The sequence below is a fragment of the Quercus lobata genome, chromosome 12 (genome assembly GCF_001633185.2).
Source record: "Quercus lobata isolate SW786 chromosome 12, ValleyOak3.0 Primary Assembly, whole genome shotgun sequence".
NCBI classification, from domain to species: domain Eukaryota; kingdom Viridiplantae; phylum Streptophyta; class Magnoliopsida; order Fagales; family Fagaceae; genus Quercus; species Quercus lobata.
The window spans coordinates 39202029-39222298 of record NC_044915.1 but is presented as its reverse complement, the minus strand read 5'-3'; the positions used below and the strand labels follow the sequence as shown (position 1 = coordinate 39222298).

Sequence of the window (20270 nt, the reverse complement as noted above, 5' to 3'; positions counted from 1 at the left end):
CATTTTTTTTCCCCTGCACGTGAACAGTAACCTCACATGGGTTCACTGTGCAAGGGACAAAAATTACTGTTCATTACTGTTCACAGCACTGTTCACGTACTAAAAAATATTAAAAATGGGTCTCACGGTACTATTCACACATTTAAAAATTATTTTGCTACAGTGTTTTCAGTTTTTAGTTTTCAGTTTCAGCAACAATAAGTTCAATCCAAACGGACCCTAAGTCCACCATTTGAGAAATTATGTGGATGACAGTATAAAATTTCCTCCAATTCTATGGTAATATAATTTCCGTAAATGATTTTATAAAGACTCTCAACTATAGAGATGACGAAAATAGCAAAACATACTGTTTTTGAACCTTGATCTTTGACTGTAAAAAATGTGTTCCAATCATAACATGGAGCCAAAACCCATCTGCCCCCATCAACCACTACAAATTAAAATTCGTTGCAATAATAATTTAAAAGTGGTAAATTATTACATTAATAATAATTAGTTAAAATAACTTATAATTTTTAATTGCAATAGAGGCTTTAATACTAAATTGCATTAAGAAATATTTTTTGTAATAACTTAAATTGAAGAAATCATTATAATAACTTGGTACCAATTATTTTGCAATCTATTACAATAGAAATTTCAAAGTGTCAGCTTATTGCAACAAATATATTATTGCAATAACTAAATATCAATTATTTTACAATAAATTGCAATAATAAACATGAAGTTGCAACAAATATATTATTACAATAATCTAATACCAAAATTATATTTGTCAATTATTTGCAATCTATTGCAATAAAATTCATGAAATTATAATCTATTGCTACAAGATATTTGAAGTGGTAAATTGTTTATCGCAACAGCAAATATAGTATTACATCAAAATTGTCATTAAAGTATTTAAAATTTATTGCAACGAGATTTTTTTAACACAAACCTATTACCCAATTTTATTGCAACACTTAGCCAAAACTATTACAATGACTTTGATGTTATTACAACAATTTTTTTCATTGTAATAAACATTTTTTATTATAGTGAACTTCTGGATTCAAAAGCTAGGGTTGAAAATAACAAAAATAACTATATCAAGTTTCAGTTGTTTGAGAAAAATTGGATGAACTATAAAGAAACAAGAAAATAAAGTACTATACACATAAAATGAAAGGGAAGAAACAACTTACAGTCGGATTTTGTAAAATGAATTGAGCGGCATCATGCTTACTACCAAAAAATGCAACTTCAATCTCTCTTTCTCTGGGAGCAACAGTACCCCATTTTCTATCAATAACTAGAGTAGACTCTTGGATGAACCTTGCAAGGGAGGTATTCCACTGTTTAGTTGCCTTAGGCCAACTAATTTCAGCATTTATCATCTCAATGTCGTGCATTGGTACTAAAACAAAGACATAGTTAGTATATAGAAAAGCTCAACTGCAACAACACAATAATTCTACAACCCAAATAAGCACACAATCAAAACAAAACAACAGTAACTGTCAATGAAGACAATGTTATATGCATGCACTATTATATATACACTATTATATGCATGCATGTGGGTGTGTGTATACTGTTTCTAAATATGAAGACACAATCGAAGCATCTACAAAAATTTGTATCAAAGGTGTTAAGAGTATTGTGGATCAATGGTATTGCTTAATTCTCTTAAAGAGGAGAACCTAGTTTAGAACCCCCTTAGTGACTTGGTGACATTCTTTCTTTGATAACTTCTAAGTAAGAGCAATGCCATTGGATTCCAAGCAACTAAGTTATCTAAACAATTAACAAGAATGCAAAGCAATGAAAAAATCAAAACCTAAGTAGACATTCTAAACATTGAATTAGGTTGATTCATTCAAAATTCTTTCCTCCTATTGCGTTTGCGAGAATGAAGAAAAAATTACGTGGATTCAGATAGGGTCAGTTTTTTGGAGACTCGCGTTTGAGAGATGAGTTTTGGGGGAAGGAAATTGTTGGTATATTCGTGGTTTTGATCTGCGTTTGTCAGGTTTTAGCTCTAGCTATATTGGTTTTTGTTTATGAGAGAGAAATGGTTTTTTTTTTTTTTTTTTAATATGGCTAACGTTGGTTTGAATGAAGCAATAAATTTTTTTTTGCATTTTTAACTACTAATGACAACTACATTTTGAGCCAAACAGAGTTGTCTTTGGTCATGTGCAATTTTTTTTTTTTTTTTTTTGGTTAATCTTAAAAAAAAAAAAAAAAAAAAAAAAAAAAGAACTGGCAAATTATCGAGTCAGATTAGTTCGGGTTTAATTGTATTGTAGGTTAAATGGCATTTTAAACAGGTTAACAACGGGTCTGGCTAATTGGGTTATGGGCAGTTTGAACTACATTATTTTCATATGAAAAAAAAAAAAAAAAAAAAAAAAAAAAAAAAAAAAAAAAAAAAAAAAACAAACAAACAAACAAACAAACAAACAAATATATGTCAAATTTTTAGAAATAAATTGTACAAAATACTCTTTGTTTTTTTTGTTTTTTTTTTTTTCATTAAGTGATTGTGTAAATTTTATATTTAGTTATACGTATCTCGAGAATGAAAGAAAAGAGTGAATGGTAGTTGTTGTGTGTAAAGAAATGAAAATTTTAAAAAACAAAATCAAGAAAAATTAAGATTTTAATGAAATATAGTGTAGACTAGATAATTTGATGTGGGGTATTTTGAAAAGTGAGTATGTAAAATATAAAAAGTAAATTCTTATGCAAAAATAGATAGAAATTTTTGCACGAACTAATATGAATGCTCTTACAATTATGAGTAATGGGGTGATGAGGTTAGAGTGATGAGATATGACAAAGCTTGTTTTTCTAAACTTTTTTTCAAGGGGCAGCCGAAACGGGAAGACGAGCCGCTCGTAACTCTCCTGCCAAAAGCACGGAATAGCCTTAATGCAAGGCTAGCTCAGTTTGAAATTGACTTCGCTCTCTATCCATCGCGGTAGCTCACATCTCCCTATCTCTCTGCTAGATCTCCCTCTCCCAAGCTAATGCCCGAGCAATCTCCTCCTGCATGTGTGCCTCTCTAGTAGTAGATAGGGCCTCAAGCTCTGTCACTCTGGCCTCGACAGTCTCTGCACACGCTTTCCACTCTGCCCCGGTGGCCACCTGAGCACGAATAACGCCTCCCAGCACACTACCTCCGCTCACAGGGACATCTCCAATGATAGGCCCAGCAAAGAACTCTGCAAACTAGGTGGCGTAGTCTTTGCTCGTATCCATATAAGCATCGAAGGCGCCCGTCGCATAATCTGGGCCGCCCATGACCATAGCCTCGAATGACAAGCCACGAGGAGGCGGATCCCTAGGCATTCCATAGATTGGCATAACTTGATGGAAGGTCTTCTCTGCCAGAAAGAACTCCCAACTCGTCAAGGCCCAAAACCAACATCAAATCCTCGACTTGCCCATAGCAATGGTGAGCTCTAGACTCCCTTTTAGCCTCCCATCATAAGGGTGGACTATGATCTCATCCCGGGTGACACAATCTAAACCTGCAAAAATAGTGACTGGCTACACTATGACAACCCTCGTGATCCTACAATAAGCCCATGCATATGCTCGAGGGTATGCTGTCTCAGACAGGCGTGTATAATGTGGCCACAAGGCTGGGATGTACTCATACGCCCACCATGTCAATATTTGCCAACATCCCTCCAAACTCCTAAAGTCTCGCTGGGAGGCCCGCCTCAAGAAAGAGATGAAGAAGCCATAGGTCACCAACCCCTAGTCGTATGTCCTGATGCCGGAGACTACTCCCATAGCCTACAGTAGCTGAGAAGTCAACACTGACTGGTTGTTGCCCAAGAAGCAACTACCAAGGAACCACAGGAAGAACTGACAAAGATGAGTGTCGGTAGAGGCCATGTCCCAGGGAATATTACTCTGTAGTCACTCAGTATGGATCTGTGACGATGTAGTGGGCCCAAAATATCCCCTCATCTCTGCAGTCAATGAAAGAGGGATGCCTAGGAGATCACAAGCCATGTCAAAACTTATCTCCTCGGTCGGAATTTGGTGGCCACCGAACCTAATGCCCAGAATGGCCATCCAGTCAAGAGGAAGGACCGCATACTCCTCGCAACTCAAGTGAAAGATGCCTATCTCAACATGAAACCACCGCACCAAAGCCTCCCCGATCCCGTGCCTCATGGTGAACGGGGGAATCTGCAAGAAGTCCTCAAATCCCTGCTCTCTAAAAAACGCAGCGTACCGCGGATGGGTCCTAGGAGCAAACAGTATCCAGAGGAAGGTGGACCAAGCAAACTCGTGAACATGAAACTTGCAGTAGGTGATGCAAATTTAGTTTGTTAATATTCTTTTTAAATAAATGAATACATTTATTTAGGTAGATTCAATGAGAACAAACCAATTTACAACAGCAAAGCTGCAAACAACAGCAGAGCTCACACAGCAGCAACTAAAATGCTTCACTCACACAGGTATAGGCACAGCAGACAAGCTAAATCCCCTCGTTACTCACAACTATAAAAATAGAAAATTGTATGACCCAATTTCTCACTTTTGTTCCATACTCAACTCTGATCTTGTTGTCTCTCATAATCAACCCAAGAATAGCTTCCTCATAAAATGCCCTCATTAAAAACAAGAGCATTCCTTTGAAGCTAGAGATTATACACATTACACAGTGGTAGTCTAGGCAATCCTGCAAATTAAACTCTTGAAGCTCGACTTTCCAATTAACAATGTCCCATTGAACCAAGCTTGAGCTTCAATTTCGGCTCATATATATTGCTGCACTGTTAAAGATTGGATTCTCTTAGTTTGATTGAGATGGTGTGTTCGGTAGCTTATTAATCAGACTGTCAATATAACCAATTTAACATAAGTTCTATCATATATTTTGTTCTTTTTATACCTTAGGCATCCAGCAAATAGGTGTCACTCAAACTTAAGCAAATGGACCCGGTTTCAAAAAAAGAAAAGAAAAGCAAATGGACCTGAGGTTTTTAATTCTAACATGGTCCAGAAAGAAATGGGCTTTATAATTGGGTGACAGGCCTCCATGCTGGGTCTCACTCTTAGGGATCAGGTTTGGTTCTTCCTTAGACCCAGAATACAAAATTCAGTACTAGGCCTTGCCAGTATATTCTTTTGGGCTTTTGAATTGGGTTAATCTCTAATAATTAATTGCCTCTCTCTGCTTCTCCCTTAAAAGACAACTGTTATGCGTTTTGTATTGTACTACGGTAGCCAATGGCCCGTTGCCATTTAGCTCACTGGATCATGAAATTCAGCATGGTACAGACAAAAAAAAAAAAAAAACTGAAACAAAAAAAGAAAAAGAAAAAGAAAGAAGGCATTTGCAGAGATGCTTGCCGTGACGTCAATTCTGTTGGAGAATTTCAATGGCCAAAAGGAATTTTATTAGCATAAAATTTACTAACTACGTCCAATATATTAGGTTCAGGTTTTCAAATTAAATTTAAAGGCAATTTAGTGTAACTAAGTTTTTGTCTAACGGTCATCATTTAGCCCAATGGATTGACCTTTATTGGGTTGGGTAAATTTCTATTATTTTTTTATTGTAACCTTAGAGTCCATTTGAGAATAACTTATTTAGTTGAAATTAAAATTTTTTTTGTTAAAAGTACCGTAAATAAAACTAAAAGGTAGCTGAAATAATAAAGTAAGACTTGTAAATAGTACAAAAAAGTGCAAAAATACCTATAAATAATAGTAAAATAAACAAAATAGTAAAAAAAACTAGCTTTTGAAGCCAATACTAAATGCAATCTTAGTATGTGTTTGATTGTTTCAAAAAAAAAAATCAATTAATTGTATTTAAGACATTTATTAATAAACTATTTTAGAAAAATTTTAATCCCAATTTCATTAAAAATATATAAAAAAAAATTATCTACAAAATATTTTTTTTCTTTTTTCATAATAAGATTTCTAAAAACATTTTCTAAACTTAGTGCATTTGTTAAATTTTCCACTCTTTGAATGTTTCATATTTAAATTATAAAAAATAATAATAATAATAATAATAAATTGTCAACCAAATGCTCAAAATGATTGATTTGAGCTTTCTTGTAAGTTAAGTCTTTATTTTTGTCGTGTGTATATAAAGTATAACATTTAGGAAACCGGAATGGAAAGGTACTAATCAAATATATTAATTTGGTTGGGAAAGACCCCTAGAATAGTCCTAGTAGTGGATGAAATCTAAAGCGCCATCTTGGACCAAAAAAATAGAAAAAAGACGATGAAATCTCTTCTTCTTCTTCTCCTGCTTCAGTTGGCCTTAATCTTTACCCTCTCAGAAGCCAAATCTTCGACGCTACCAGCCCAAGCTGACAAATCCTTCAATATCAGCTATATCCAGGTACAGTTTTTCATCGAATTTCTTCATCTCAAACAACAAAGTCCCTTCTTCTTCTTTTGTCCACTTTTTTTTTTTTTTCTTGGTTTGGTTTTTCTGTTATTTGTCTTTGAATTAATCAAAGCTTTGTTGTTGTTTTTTTTTTTTTTTTTTGGTTCTGAAATCTAGAGTGTGACAAGCTGTTCTTACACGGCTGTTATAACAACAAGCTGTTCTTCCTCCAAATACACGCGTGATCAGATCAGTATTTCTTTTGGGGACGCTTATGGCAATCAGGTTCCTTTTTTCACTTCCAATCATTTCTCAATTTTATTTCGTTAATTTTAATGATTTTTTTTAAAAAATTTCTGGATAATCAGATTTGGATTGTAATATTCACTTAAATTTGCACTTTCTTTAAAACTTAATCGAAAAGTGATTCCTAATTTTGCTATCGATTCGTTTTTTTTTTTTTTAATTAAATACCCAAAAGTTTAGATTTTTATTTTCTTTTGCTGAATAGAAAAGATAATTGTATTGTAGATCTTCTTCATATTTTAGACCATAGTTCAAATTGGCTGAAGTTCATAAATGTAGTGGTGACGTGTTTATAGCTCGACCTCTCATCTCTCAGAAAATAGGTCGCATATGTAAATGATTCCCAGTTTGTACTTTCATTGCCCAAAAACACCAAATTAGATTAAAATAAACTGAACCTTAAGTGAAACTAATAGTTGTGTAGCTTCTTTTCATTTTGAAAAATGTTTGAAAAATGCACGCACATTGCCAAAACATATATACAAAATTTTAAATAATGGGTGTTAATTTTTTTATAGAACTTTTTTTTCTCAAAATTATCTGCATAACTAGGTCGCCAACAGGGGTTGGTTCAGTTGGTAAGGCTCGAATGCTTCGCCCAAAAAGGCCTAGGTTCGAGTCCCGTTGCCAACAATACTCCATGGTGGGCAATCTATAAGTCCGATGTAAGTCCTCTCTGAGGCCTGCGGCTTGCCCTAGCCCTGGTATGGGTAGCCTCCCCTCACCTAAACTTATGTTTACCAACAAAAAAAATATAAAAAAATAAAAAACTAGGTCCAAGAGCATAATTTGAATGTAACCCATCAATGAAGCTTGAGATCAAGTAATTAGTGTTTTTTACTTATCTTTTAAAAATGAATCATCAGATTTATGCACCAAGGATAGACGATCCATCGACGAGGGCTTTCGAACGGTGTTCGTCTGATACCTTTCAGATATATGGACCATGTGCCTACCAGATTTGTTATTTGTACCTCTACCGGACAGGACCAGATGGTTGGAAACCAGAGAGTGTGAAAATCTATGGTTACAATACTAGAGCTGTTACATTTTACTACAACACCTTTATCCCTAGTGACATTTGGTATGGGTTTAATTTGTGTCAGAATGCTTCTTCTTCACATCAAATTTCTACTCGGAGCTGGCTCATATATGTGATACTAGGGCTTGTTCTTAGTGTTCTCATGTGATTGTTGTATTCAATCTAGCCTTTTACATTTCTTTGTTATATTATACCAAAGTGCTCTTACAGTCTTTTGATGTTTTCGTGTACTCTCTTTGTAAAGTATTTTTTAAAAAAAATACAAGAACTATCTGAAATATTTTCAATAATTTGGATGCGCTTTTGCTAATTGCTTATTTATTGAAAGTATCATAAAAAAGATGGGGGAAATTATGTATTTATCTTTTTATATTTAGCGCAGGGCTGTCAAAATAATAAAATATACTTTAAAAGCGCCAAAATTAGTTTTCGCTGGGTTGCCAAACACACTCTAAATCATACTACAATTGCTTGTAAAAATAATTGAAATGGGTCCGCGAGTTGGATCGTATAGAATGACAATCTCACATGATTCTATCACACATACTTCAATTGAGCATTTTCTTGTTACTGGTCTTTTAATTTGAGATTCCAAAGAGAAAGTAATATGCTGCTTGGTCCATAAGCAAATCTCCAATTGGCCTATAGTTTATAAAATGACCCCTAAAATAGATGTCTAGTTTTAAAAGAAAATGAGGTTATCTTTAATTCCCAGATGTTGTTTTGCTTAAATCCAAGTTATTTTGTTGTTATAGGCCTGGCTTTGCTTGTAGTACTTATGAAATCTTGTGTTATGGGTATAGCTTTGCTTTGAGCACATGTGAAATATTGATAAATAAGATAGTCTAGCTAGCCTAAATATCCAAATATATAGTTGGATGGTATGAAAAAGAAGTGGCTTTGTAAAGTGATCTTGTTAGAGAGCATAATGTAGAATGATTATTGAAAAAAAAAAATAGTGACCTTAGGGAAAAAATTTGACATGTAACCAAAAATACATAATGTAAAAAAATTATAAAGATAACGCTCTCAAGAAAATCATTCCAACATAGTGTCCTTGTAAGGGAGTATATCCTATAATCTGTAAAACAAAGTTTATTGCTCTCGTCAATCCATCAATGGTAAGATCTTTAGTTAAATAGATGTCATGATCTTAACATATAATTGGATTTTACTAAAATTTGATGAATGGTCTAGTGTTGATGATGTTTGTCACGAGGGGGTTAAGGGAGCAAAGCATTTATTATTTTGATAACTTGGAGGCTTAGTGTCATTTTTTGAAAACTAGGTATAATAAGTCTATTTTCATCGTATTTTGGGTGTCTTAGTATAATTTTTCAATGGACAATACTTAGGTATAGTTTCTTAAGTATTGAACTTTAGTTTTTCAAAGTGAATTCAACCACGTGATTTTATTAATCAATACAAGAAAAGCAATGTTTTATTTTCCAAAATAATTAAAATCAACACTTAAAAAACTCTATCTACCACCAGTAAGTGTGGTTTAGCGGTAGCCCATCACTTCGAACCAAGTGTTAAGAGGTTGTGGGTTCATACTAGTACTGACTCATACTTCATATTATGCATAAATCGGGAGTCAAGTAGTGGCACACTTCGTTGTGGATTTTTTGGGTTCAAGTACTAGTACTGGTACTGACTCAAGGATATGGAGTGTGGGGGGGTGATTACCTTAGTCTTTTACCCTTAATTTATGTTACCAATGGCATGAATATAATATTTATACTTTTTATTTCTTATTTCGATTTTTTTAGTCACCAACCATATTGGTGTATTTTTTTATGAGCTTAATTTCAACAAATTGTAATTAGGAAAAACAAGACTTTAAAAAATTGTTAATAATCCAAATGAGCTTTGTTGGGGGGTGGGTGGGGGTGGGGAGGAGAATGGTAATAGACCTATGGGCTTGAAGGAAAAGCTAGGAGGATGAACATAATAATGGAGAACAAAGCAAGCGTAGTCCATAAGTCTCGAGGAGACAAACCAAGAAGCTTGGAGAAACCATAGGAATGAAGGGACGTCAAGGGAATCAATTAAGGATCAAATCATCCTTGAACATATGCTAAGGAGCATCTCGCCCTCGGTCACTTGCCGAGGATCCCCTCATCACAAGTGGAGATAAACAGGAATTTATTTGAATTAAGGGATTGCACACATATAGACATCCTAGAAAGGTAGCATTTGAACTCAGTAACCGTCACCTCCACATTAAATGACCCTAACCTACCAGCCAAATCATATTTAATATTAAATGACATGTTAGAACAATGTCTTACACCGATACTTTTACCCACTGTCACTTCAAAATAAGTGAAAAAATGAGATGAGACAAGCATCTCCCCCGCTACGAGGTGGATGGAGAGGGAGGAACTTCACCCCCTATAAATAGGAGCTAAGTCCCAAGAGAGAAGGATCCAGAAATTCTTAGCAAAGTAGTGTGTGAAATGTAAAAAAAAAAAAAAAGCATTAGAGAGAAAAATTGTTTAGAAACAACTCATTCTCGACATGCCCGAGGACATCGTTGTTAATGAGAACTTGTGTATTTCTTATGGTTATCTTGCCCATTATCTCGCTCCTTTCTTAAATCCTTTAATTGTTTACATTCTTAGCCCATATTAATTTAAATAAATTGTGACGATCATATCATTATTTTTGCAAGGAGATATTTTAATCCACACAAGCTTATTTTCAAATAAATTTTACTATTTGAAATTACTTGGTCTCAATGCAAGCTTGTGTTGTGTTGGTGTTTGGCTGATGTTGAATCTTATTCCATTTCAATAATGAATTTGTTATAACTTTGGGTTTGATTTGCTGCTATGTGTTCCATAGGTCAAAACTCTCTAATAAAAAAAAATAAAAAAAAGTAAAAGAATTTTTTTTTTTTGAGCGGTTTTATTATTTTTTGGGATGAGTGGTTTTATTATTTTTAAACTATCTTCAATAAAAAATTTTAAAAAAAAAATCTTAAACTATCGAACTAAAAAACAAAATATTCCTATCAAAAAAAAAAAAACATTGTATTATTTAAAAAAAAAAAATTTCGGCCCAAATTTTATGAGTCGTAGTAAAAAAACAGAAAAAGAAAAAAGAAAAAAGAAAAACGAGTAAAAGTTTTCTTCTAAAATATCTAGAGAAGGAGTCAACAACCACACGAAGGAATCGTAAAATAGCACATTCTTTGTAGGCGTTGGTTCACATAATATTCCAATCTAACGGGCCCAATCAAAACTAAACAAGGTTTAACCATCCAACGGCCCAAAATAGCTCAACCACTGAACAAAAGGGCGCAAACCCTAAACTCTCTGCCTCCTTCTCTTTCTCCTGCTTCTGTAACTCATTGCCACACCTTCTCGTTAGCAGGAGAAAGTAGAAACAAACGCCTCTCTCTCTCTCTCTCTCTCTCTCTCTCATATACATTCACTTTCTCTCTCTATAAAAACCATGCCTTCATTGCCTCTCTCTGATCCTATGCTCACGGAAACCACCCCTAAAGACAAGAAGGAGAAGAAGAGCAAGAAGATGAAGAACAACGGCGAAACCCTAGAAACCGCCGATTCTCCAATCAGCGACAAGAAGAGCAAGACGAAGAAGACGAAGGAGACCAAGAAGCGCAAGGCGTTGGAGATGGACGACGAGGAGGAGGAGGAGGAGAGGAGCGGGACCAGCTCTGAGCTCGTCGAGCCTTTGAGCTCGAAAAAGAGCGTGGCCGAGGAGTCGGAGAAGAAGAGCAAGAAGAACAAGAAGGCCAAGGTTGAGGACGGTGAGGAAGAGGAGGTCAAGAGTGTGGAGGAGGATCCGAATGCCGTGTCGAGGTTTCGGATTTCGGCGCCGTTGAAAGCCAAGTTGAAGGAGAAGGGGATTGAGGCCTTGTTTCCCATTCAGGCTATGACCTTCGATACCATCCTTGACGGCTCTGATTTAGTCGGTCGCGCTCGCACCGGTCAGGTATATCTTTCTCTGCAAATATACCTCCATGTGTATTGGTTTAGGTTAAATTTCATTTTGGATTATGGGGGTGTTTGGATACCGCATATTTGCTGAAAACTGAAAACTTATTACTGAAAATATTGTAGCAAAATAATTTTTAAAATAATTTTTAAAGGTGTGAATAGTATTGTGATCTAAATTTACCTAGAAATCTGTGTTTTGCTGAGTTTGGTGTGTTAATTTGATTAATTGGGAAGCAATCTTTGAAGCTAGTAAGGTGAATATTGAATTGCTATCCATGAGTTAATCTAATTGTTTTGAGTGAAATTGTAAACCTAGTTATGGTGGGAGCTCAATTTGATGCAACTCTAACATGGGATCTTCTTTCTATAGAAGATGTTCTTTCAAATTTTGGGCTTTTAAAGCATTTGGGAAATTTATACTTTGATAGTTACAACATTGGGGGAGGGGGAGAGAATTTTGGAAATTGATGGATGGTTGTGTTTAGTTTGCTTTGTATTGGATGGAAGGCCAGCAATGATGCTAGGCGAGTTTGTCTAGACTTCTTTTGTTTGTAGTTCTTTGGCTAGGTTGGTGTGAAAAAAAGAATCTGGTCTGCTTGGTACTAAAACTTTTTCCTGTTTGTATTTTTGGATTTTGAGCTTGGCTATGTTTGCAATGTAGGGTAAAACACTGGCATTTGTGTTGCCCATCTTGGAGTCACTTACGAATGGGGCATCTAAGGCATCAAGGAAAACTGGATATGGGAGATCACCAAGTGTTTTGGTTCTTTTACCTACAAGAGAATTGGCTAAACAGGTAATTTTTTTTATACAAGCAATATTCAAGGGATTTATGATTCCTTGAAGCTTTATGTTTCTAACACGCGCTCCTTTGGGTTAAATCCAGGTGGCTGCTGACTTTGATACATATGGTGTAGCGTTGGGATTGACTTCATGCTGTTTGTATGGGGGAGCTCATATGAGAGATCAAGAGATGAAACTCAAGAGAGGGGTTGATATAGCTATTGGAACACCTGGTCGAATTAAGGTAACCTTTTATTACCATTTTCATTTTAGGTGAAACTGTGAGATACCTTAGACTACTAATGTTAGAGTTCTGGTTTAGGTATTTCTAGTGCTTATGGTTTTCCCTTCAACTTTGTTGCAGGATCACATAGAGAGGGGGAATATTGACTTCAGCTCTTTGAAGTTCCGGGTCCTTGATGAGGCTGATGAAATGCTAAAGATGGGCTTTGTTGATGATGTTGAACTAATTTTAGGTATGTAATTTATTGGACACCCCAAAAAATCCCTGGCTGACCTAATCCTACATGCATGTCCGGAAGCAAAATATAGTTTTTAAGACTTTGATAGTTATTTATTTTGAAAATTGAAAAAAGGCCTAAAAATAAATACAGTATACAAGATATGCTCTAATCAATTAATTAATTGTTGTATCCTCACTTTGTTTTGTGCATGTCTGTGTCCTGTCTCATGTTGTGTTCGTGTCTATGCTTCTTAGTTTAACAGTTTCCTTTGGACTTTGCAGGTAAAGTAGAGGATGCTAATAAAGTTCAGACTCTGCTCTTCAGTGCCACTTTGCCTGACTGGGTTAAGCAGGTTAAGTATTTTACTAAGATCTCTGGTTATGACCTCTTTCTGAATTCAGCTTTCAATCTGAGGTTAAATCTTTTTATGATATAAATTTTCTTTGAAATCAAATATATATATTTATTTTATTCTTATCTCATCTGATTGAAACCTGTGTTTCCCATTTTAGATTGCTGCTAGGTTTCTTAAACCAAACAAGAAAACTGCTGACCTTGTTGGTAATGAGAAAATGAAGGCTAGTACCAATGTTAGGCACATTGTTCTTCCCTGTTCTAGCTCTGCAAGATCCCAGCTTATTCCAGACATTATTCGTTGTTACAGCAGGTTTGTTGTTTCTATTGTCCACTTTACTTTATATAAGATTTTTCAATGTCCTTTACAAGTTGATTTACGTTGCTCATTTTTTCCCCGGTGGGATTTTTTCTGATTCAGTGGAGGCCGGACAATTATTTTTACCGAAACAAAAGATTCTGCTTCCCAACTTTCTGGGTTGTTGCCTGGAGCACGACCTTTGCATGGGGATATACAGCAGTCTCAACGTGAGGTAAGATGTTTATGCAGTTACATGGTGCTCTACATTTTTTTAATTCTTTTTCGGTTTAGATGGTTGTCCAAGCAGCAAGTAGCTACTGTAAATTTTTTCCTAATAAATGCGGATTCTCCCAGCCTGTGTTTCATATAATCCATAGCTACTCTTGTAATGTTTCTAGGGGCTCCCTTAGTACTCTATATGGAGTAAAAGAACTGGCTTTGTGCTCTTTTCTAATAATGTGGATCCTCTCAATCTGTGTTTGGTATAATCAATAGATAATTTTGTGATGTTTATAGTGCTTCTCCATACTATATGGAATAAAGAACCAAAATCTCAAAAAAAGTATTTTATTATTATTTTTGTTCTTTTAAATTTGATGGAAATCAATCCAGTATACTGAAGGGTCTGCTTCATTGCTCAGTTGCTTTAGGGATTTTCAAAGGGTCTAGCTACAAGCCAGCTGCATTTTTACTGTCCACAATTGTATTAAAAAAATTTATAAAGTATCTTGGATAGAGTTGTTATGATGTCGGTATCAGATTTGATCATAAGATTGTTGACCACTGTTTTCTATATGTGACAAACAGTTTTGCTATGATCTCACCAAGGGGAGAAAGGAAGAAAATTATAATTTAATTAAACCATTAAAAAAAATCATTGTAGGAATAAGTATATGTATCTCCTCCTAAACCCGCAGATGTGGGAGTCTTGTGCGCTGCGTATGACCTATATATATATAAATAAACTTTTATTTGAGGGAAATATCTCTATCTTTCTTTGTTATTCTTCTCTAAGTTGTGATGTAATTCTTGCAGGTCACACTCGCGGGGTTCAGGTCTGGAAAATTCATGACATTAGTTGCCACAAACGTGGCAGCACGGGGTTTGGACATTCATGATGTGCAATTAATCATCCAGGTTTGTGTCTGTGCAATTAATTAATCATCCACCTTTGCAATGCATGTTAATTTCAAGCATTACTGAAATTGGTGTTTGTGCTTTAGTGTGAACCTCCACGTGATGTGGAAGACTACATCCATCGATCTGGACGCACAGGAAGAGCAGGTAGTTGTTGAAACTTGAACTTCCTCTGGTTTTGGATGACTGGAGTTACGGTATACTGAGATGACATTTTATTTTTGTTTTTCAAGGTAATACTGGAGTGGCAGTAATGCTTTATGATCCAAGAAAGTCCAATTTTTCTAGGATAGAAAGAGAATCTGGTGTAAAGTTTGAGCACATATCTGCTCCTCAGCCAGCTGATATTGCTAAAGCTGCTGGAGAGCAAGCTGCAGAGATGATTATCCAAGTCTCTGATAGGTATGCATGCTTCGTTTTCAAGTTATCTGATTTATAATTTTGGTTCATCGCCTCTTGGCATAACGTACTTTGAAAATTCAGTGTAATTCCTGCTTTTGAGTCTGCTGCTGAGGAGTTGCTGAATAATTCTGGTCTATCAGCAGTTGCATTACTTTCAAAGGCTCTTGCCAAGGCTGCTGTGAGTCTCTCATCCTCTCTCTTGACTATGTATATTTGTCTTTAATTTTTCTCTCTGCTTGTCTTTTAACTTCTTTTTTCTGCTTTGGGTTGGAAATATGTTTAAATTATTTTATGCTGTGCAGGGATATTCTGAAATAAAGAAAAGATCTCTTCTCACTTCAATGGAAAATTACGTCACTGTACTTCTTGAAGCTGGAACTTCAATCTATACACCATCGTGAGTAACTAACTCTAAATTTTCTGATTGATTTTTAATATTTTTTCTTCTGTGCAAAGCTACATTTTGGAATCTTAAACTTGATGATTTGTGTCCTCTGGCAAAAGTAGAATATGAGTCAATATGTCAAGGATGTTCACATGTATCAGTAGTTCAATTCTCCAAAAGTATAAGGAATTTTGAAACAGGATCTGATGTCTTGGACTAGTTTGGATATGCCTGCATTGATTTTTCAGTTGGGTGGCTAATTTTGTTGACCGCTTTGTTTGTTCTTGTAAGAGAAATTTTAGATTTAAAGTTTTGAAAGTTTCTGCAATCTACTTCGCTTTGTGGGTTTTAATTTGAGGTCAGAGACGAGGGTATAGTCCAATGAATTAAAATACGGCACCCTTCCCCCCCACGCAAAAATAAAGTAAGAAAAAGTAAAACCGCCTGATAACACTCACGTTAACATAGAAAAGCCTTTGTTGTGATTTGTTGGATGGGAGGGGAAAACTTTCTGAATACTTGAAGTGCCAAGTTAAAAGGCTAAATTATGGGTATACTAATCATTTTTGTTGATGGCAGCATTGTGCATTGGATTTGTCCAGTGTTTGCACCATTACATAGAAGGTGCATTGAGATATTGCCTCATGTGTAGGGTTCAAAAGATAGTTGTGTTTATTGTTCTTAACTTTCAATTAATTTGGCTGTAAAATCGTTATATGTATTCTAAAGATTTTTACCATAGACATTTAAGTAATTGTATATTTGAATGAGTTACATTGACATGGACTGTTGTCCTAAGTATGGAAGATCTACTTTCTCTGGAGTTTTGTTTGTGTTAAAATAAATTGGTATTGGTTGTTTTTTTTATTTGTTTTAACTACTAATTGCTGGTATTAATGAATTGATTGATAATGATGGATAATTGTTGACTTCTGCCTGAATTGACGAATCTGTGAATTGTGTCTCAGTTTTGCTTTTAATGTCCTGAAGAGATTCTTGCCTGAGGAGAAGGTAGAGGCAGTGCAGGGTCTAGCTCTCACTGCAGATGGAAAGGGTGCCGTGTTTGATGTTCCTGCTGGAGATTTGGATACATTTCTTGCTGGTAAGGATCATAGTGTCAGTACAATGGGTTCATTGCAATTGCGTCCTTAATCTGTTTATCACTCTTTTTGCTGCTAAAGGCTGTATTTTCCTGCATCGTTATTTATGTGATTACTGATTAGTCCTTGGATATTACACGTACTGGATACTACCATACTTTCTCAATAGTTTTCTGAGTCATACTCCAGCAGTTTAACATTTGATTTACCCTACACTCTGCTACTAAAGTCTTACGTCTTTGATTGTATATTTGACTGGCTCTTTTTCTTGGTGGCTTGCAGGTCAGGAAAATGCTGCTAATGTGAGCTTAGAGGTATTGAAAGCATTGCCGCCCTTGAGGGAAAGAGAACAGCCCAGGGGAAGATTTGGTAGTGGTGGTGGTTTTTCTGGTGGGAGTAGGTTTTCTGGTGGAAGAGGCGGCAGAGGTGGTGGTGGTGGTGGTTTTTCTGGTAGAAGAAATGATAGGTTTGGCTCTAGTGGCGGGAGAGGACGTGGCAACACTGGCAAAAGATGGTGAAGGGCTTATAAACTGTTAATTATCGAGTAGCCAATGGTCTAAATTAATTTGTTGTAGGGGCAGGGTACGAGTGATAATGAAGAAGATATTCAATATAGGGCCATGTATGAGGAAAACTTCGAATCTAGATTGGCTCAGTATAGAAATTTTCTGTTCTTTTTTTACTTTTTAGTTTGTTCTGAGTTATTTGTTTAGGTTTTGGGGATTTTTCCATGTCTCCCCATTTTGGGTCTCGTCTTTGCTAAAAATGCGAGACCAAGAACGAATTTGAATGTTTATTTTAATGATTCACAAGAAAAAGTAATAGAATATGTATTCTTAAACATCGTTTTCTATATATATTTAATGACTCAAAAAAGAGTACATGTATTCTTTTCTCATATTTTTGCCTCCGCGTGGCTTAGCAAATGGATGATTTTAGAACCATTCTGGATATCCTTTAGAAGTGATGTTTGGGTGACATTAGTAAGAGATGTATACCTTATCTTTCTGCAGCTTTTAGGTCATGCCATTGCATGTCACTTGGTGTCGGACTCAATTAACTACGGTGTTTGATGCCTGAATACTTGAAATTCGACACAAACTAAGCTGATACAGAAAGTCTGCCTGTGCAAGCTGGACCTTGTATATGAGGTTTGTCACTTGTCGGGAACATCTTGTATGAATGAACAAATATTGGGATTGAAGCGTGCTCTCCCTCTGGGATTTTTACTTAATCCTGTAGGAATGGCTGTTCCAATATTTTTGGAAATATCCTTTTGAAATCACCATTATCTTCTTTAAGTAATTATAATCCCTGAACTAATTACCAACCTTGGAACCATTACAGAAATGTATCCTAATACATTTACACATTAAGAGTCTATTTGTTATCGTTATGTAAACAACAGTTTTTAGTTCTTAAATAATATTATATGTATTTTCACACTTTTTTACTCACATGTTTTTTTCAAAAAATACAAACAATATTACAAGAATAACATTACCAAACGGATCCTAAATACTTTTTCTTTTTTAGATTTACCATCAATGCAAAATTTTTAGAAAATCAAAAATCAATAGTTATATTATATTATTATCAATCAAATGTTTAAATTAAAAATTTTTGTAACCTAAAATTATGCATAAAAAATAAGTTTATAAATTAAATAGTAAATAACATTCAAAGTTTTTGTAACCTAAAATTATGCATAAAAAATAAGTTTATAGATTAAATCGTATATAATATTCGATTGATATGTTATTTGACAAGAACATATAATTTAATAGTTAGATTTTCAAAATATGTAATTATGATAATATTTTTTTTTAGTAAGAGTAGTAGCTATACTTTGTCCATTCATCCATATTTGTCTGTTCAAGAACCAAACTCAACTGCTCTAATAGTTCCTCCTGAGAGCATTCACAATAGCAAATGCCATCCTAACCTATTTTACTATCCCAAAAAGTTATTTTATCAATTATACCATACCATTTTACAATACACCCAACATCCCAAAACTCTTTTTTTTTTCCCATTTTATTTAAATATTCTTTTTTATTCCTTTTTTTTTTTTACTATTTCTCTTTTTCTCTTCCTTTTACTCTCTTTCTAGCACCGGCCACAATAGATAAAAAAAAAAAAAAAAAAAAAAACTTAGCCACCACGCCACCACCATGCCACATCAAACACACCGTCACCACTATCCAACCACCAAAAAAAAAAAAAAAAAAAAAAAAAAAACCATCAAAGCATCAATTCAAACCAAGCCAAAACCCCACATATCCCAGCAAACCCATTTTAAAAAAATCACCATCAGAGTTACCGACGAAGCCACACACATAGCACACATCACAGCAGCTCTTCTGGGTTCTCTCTCTCTCTCTCTCTCTCTCTCTCTCTTTACTCTTTGTTTTCTTTATTTTTCTGTTCAAAGCTCTCTCTTTTTGGTTAGTGTCTTTGGAAATTTGGGTTTGGGTTTTTAGGGAGGGATTTATGTTGGGTATGGTCGAATGGTGTTTGTGTTTACCGATCCACCCACTGATTAATAGATCCATCGATTCAAACACACCGATCAATTGATCCAAACCCACGCCACCACAATCTCCGATCTTTGCTAATCCACGCTGATCCCAAATCGAAAATCCAAAACCTAGCTCCAATGCAAGCTTTGAATGAGAGAGAGAGATGTGAGAGAGGCAGTGAGGAGCTGAGAGAGAGAGAGAGAGAGAGAGAGAGAGAGAGAGGAAGTTAGACTGATTGAATGAGAGAAAACAAAAAAGTAAAATCAATAAAATATAATATTTTCGTTTACAATTGTGCTATAGTGTAGTCATACATTTAGGAGCTCACTCTAGCTTTTTTTGCAATTGTAAGATTTTGTAAATCCAGATGTTGCTCAATTTTAATGTCTTAATGCTAAAATATACTTACATATAGCATTTGCAAGCCTCAGCTGTGAATGCTCTAATACAATTACGCAACCTTAGAAAGTAGCCAAAAAAATATAATTCCACTGATTTTTTACTTTCCACAAGTTTTAGAGTCTGTTTGATACATGTGTTTAAATAACAGATTTTAATTTTTTTAAAATATATTGATGAGAAAATATATAGGGATACGTTTAATATTATTTTAAAAAACTGAAAATATGAATTTAAAATAACCGCACCAAGCAGCTACAACTTCGAGACACGTCTACAGCCTCTACTCCAAGCTGTGGGCAGGGGCGGAGCCACATAGTGGCTTGGGGGGGCCATGGCCCCTGCAAAATTTTTTTTTTTCCCATTAGACTATGAAGAAAAAATAATTAGGCCCCCCCAACATTACACAGCCGGCCCCCCCACCCATTTCTCACAAATTCTCCCAACCCTCAATCAAAAATTAGTAACACCATCAAATTAAAAAAAAAAAAACTGTAATCTGTTCTACTTTCAAGCCAAAAAAAAAAAAAAAAACCCAAAAAAAATTTGAACTAAAATCTTGAAAAAAAAAAAAATATATATATATATATATATAACAAAACCAAGCCTAGTAGCCCACGGCGAGCCCATTACAGGTAGCTCGCTCACGGCAAGCCCACGGATTCTCAATCAAAAAAAAAAAAAAAAAATATATATATATATATATATATACAGAGAATGAGAAATCGAACCCA

At 35.0% G+C, this 20270-nt stretch overlaps 2 protein-coding genes across 2 annotated transcripts; both read left to right on the top strand.

Moving 5' to 3' along the window:
• Positions 1–6148: 6148 nt before the first annotated feature.
• Positions 6149–8008, top strand: LOC115971332 (embryo-specific protein ATS3B). Its single transcript, XM_031091194.1, has 3 exons — positions 6149–6382; positions 6548–6655; positions 7543–8008. Exons 1-3 carry the CDS (start codon positions 6263–6265, stop codon positions 7864–7866), a joined length of 552 nt encoding a protein of 183 aa, XP_030947054.1. The 5' UTR covers positions 6149–6262; the 3' UTR covers positions 7867–8008.
• A 3035-nt stretch (positions 8009–11043) lies between these two features.
• LOC115971327 (DEAD-box ATP-dependent RNA helicase 7) lies at positions 11044–17513 on the top strand. Its single transcript, XM_031091190.1, has 14 exons — positions 11044–11684; positions 12351–12485; positions 12576–12716; positions 12837–12948; positions 13218–13288; positions 13449–13603; positions 13712–13823; positions 14627–14728; positions 14815–14875; positions 14962–15130; positions 15212–15308; positions 15433–15527; positions 16484–16617; positions 16898–17513. Exons 1-14 carry the CDS (start codon positions 11181–11183, stop codon positions 17131–17133), a joined length of 2124 nt encoding a protein of 707 aa, XP_030947050.1. The 5' UTR covers positions 11044–11180; the 3' UTR covers positions 17134–17513.
• The last annotated feature ends 2757 nt before the right edge of the window (positions 17514–20270 follow it).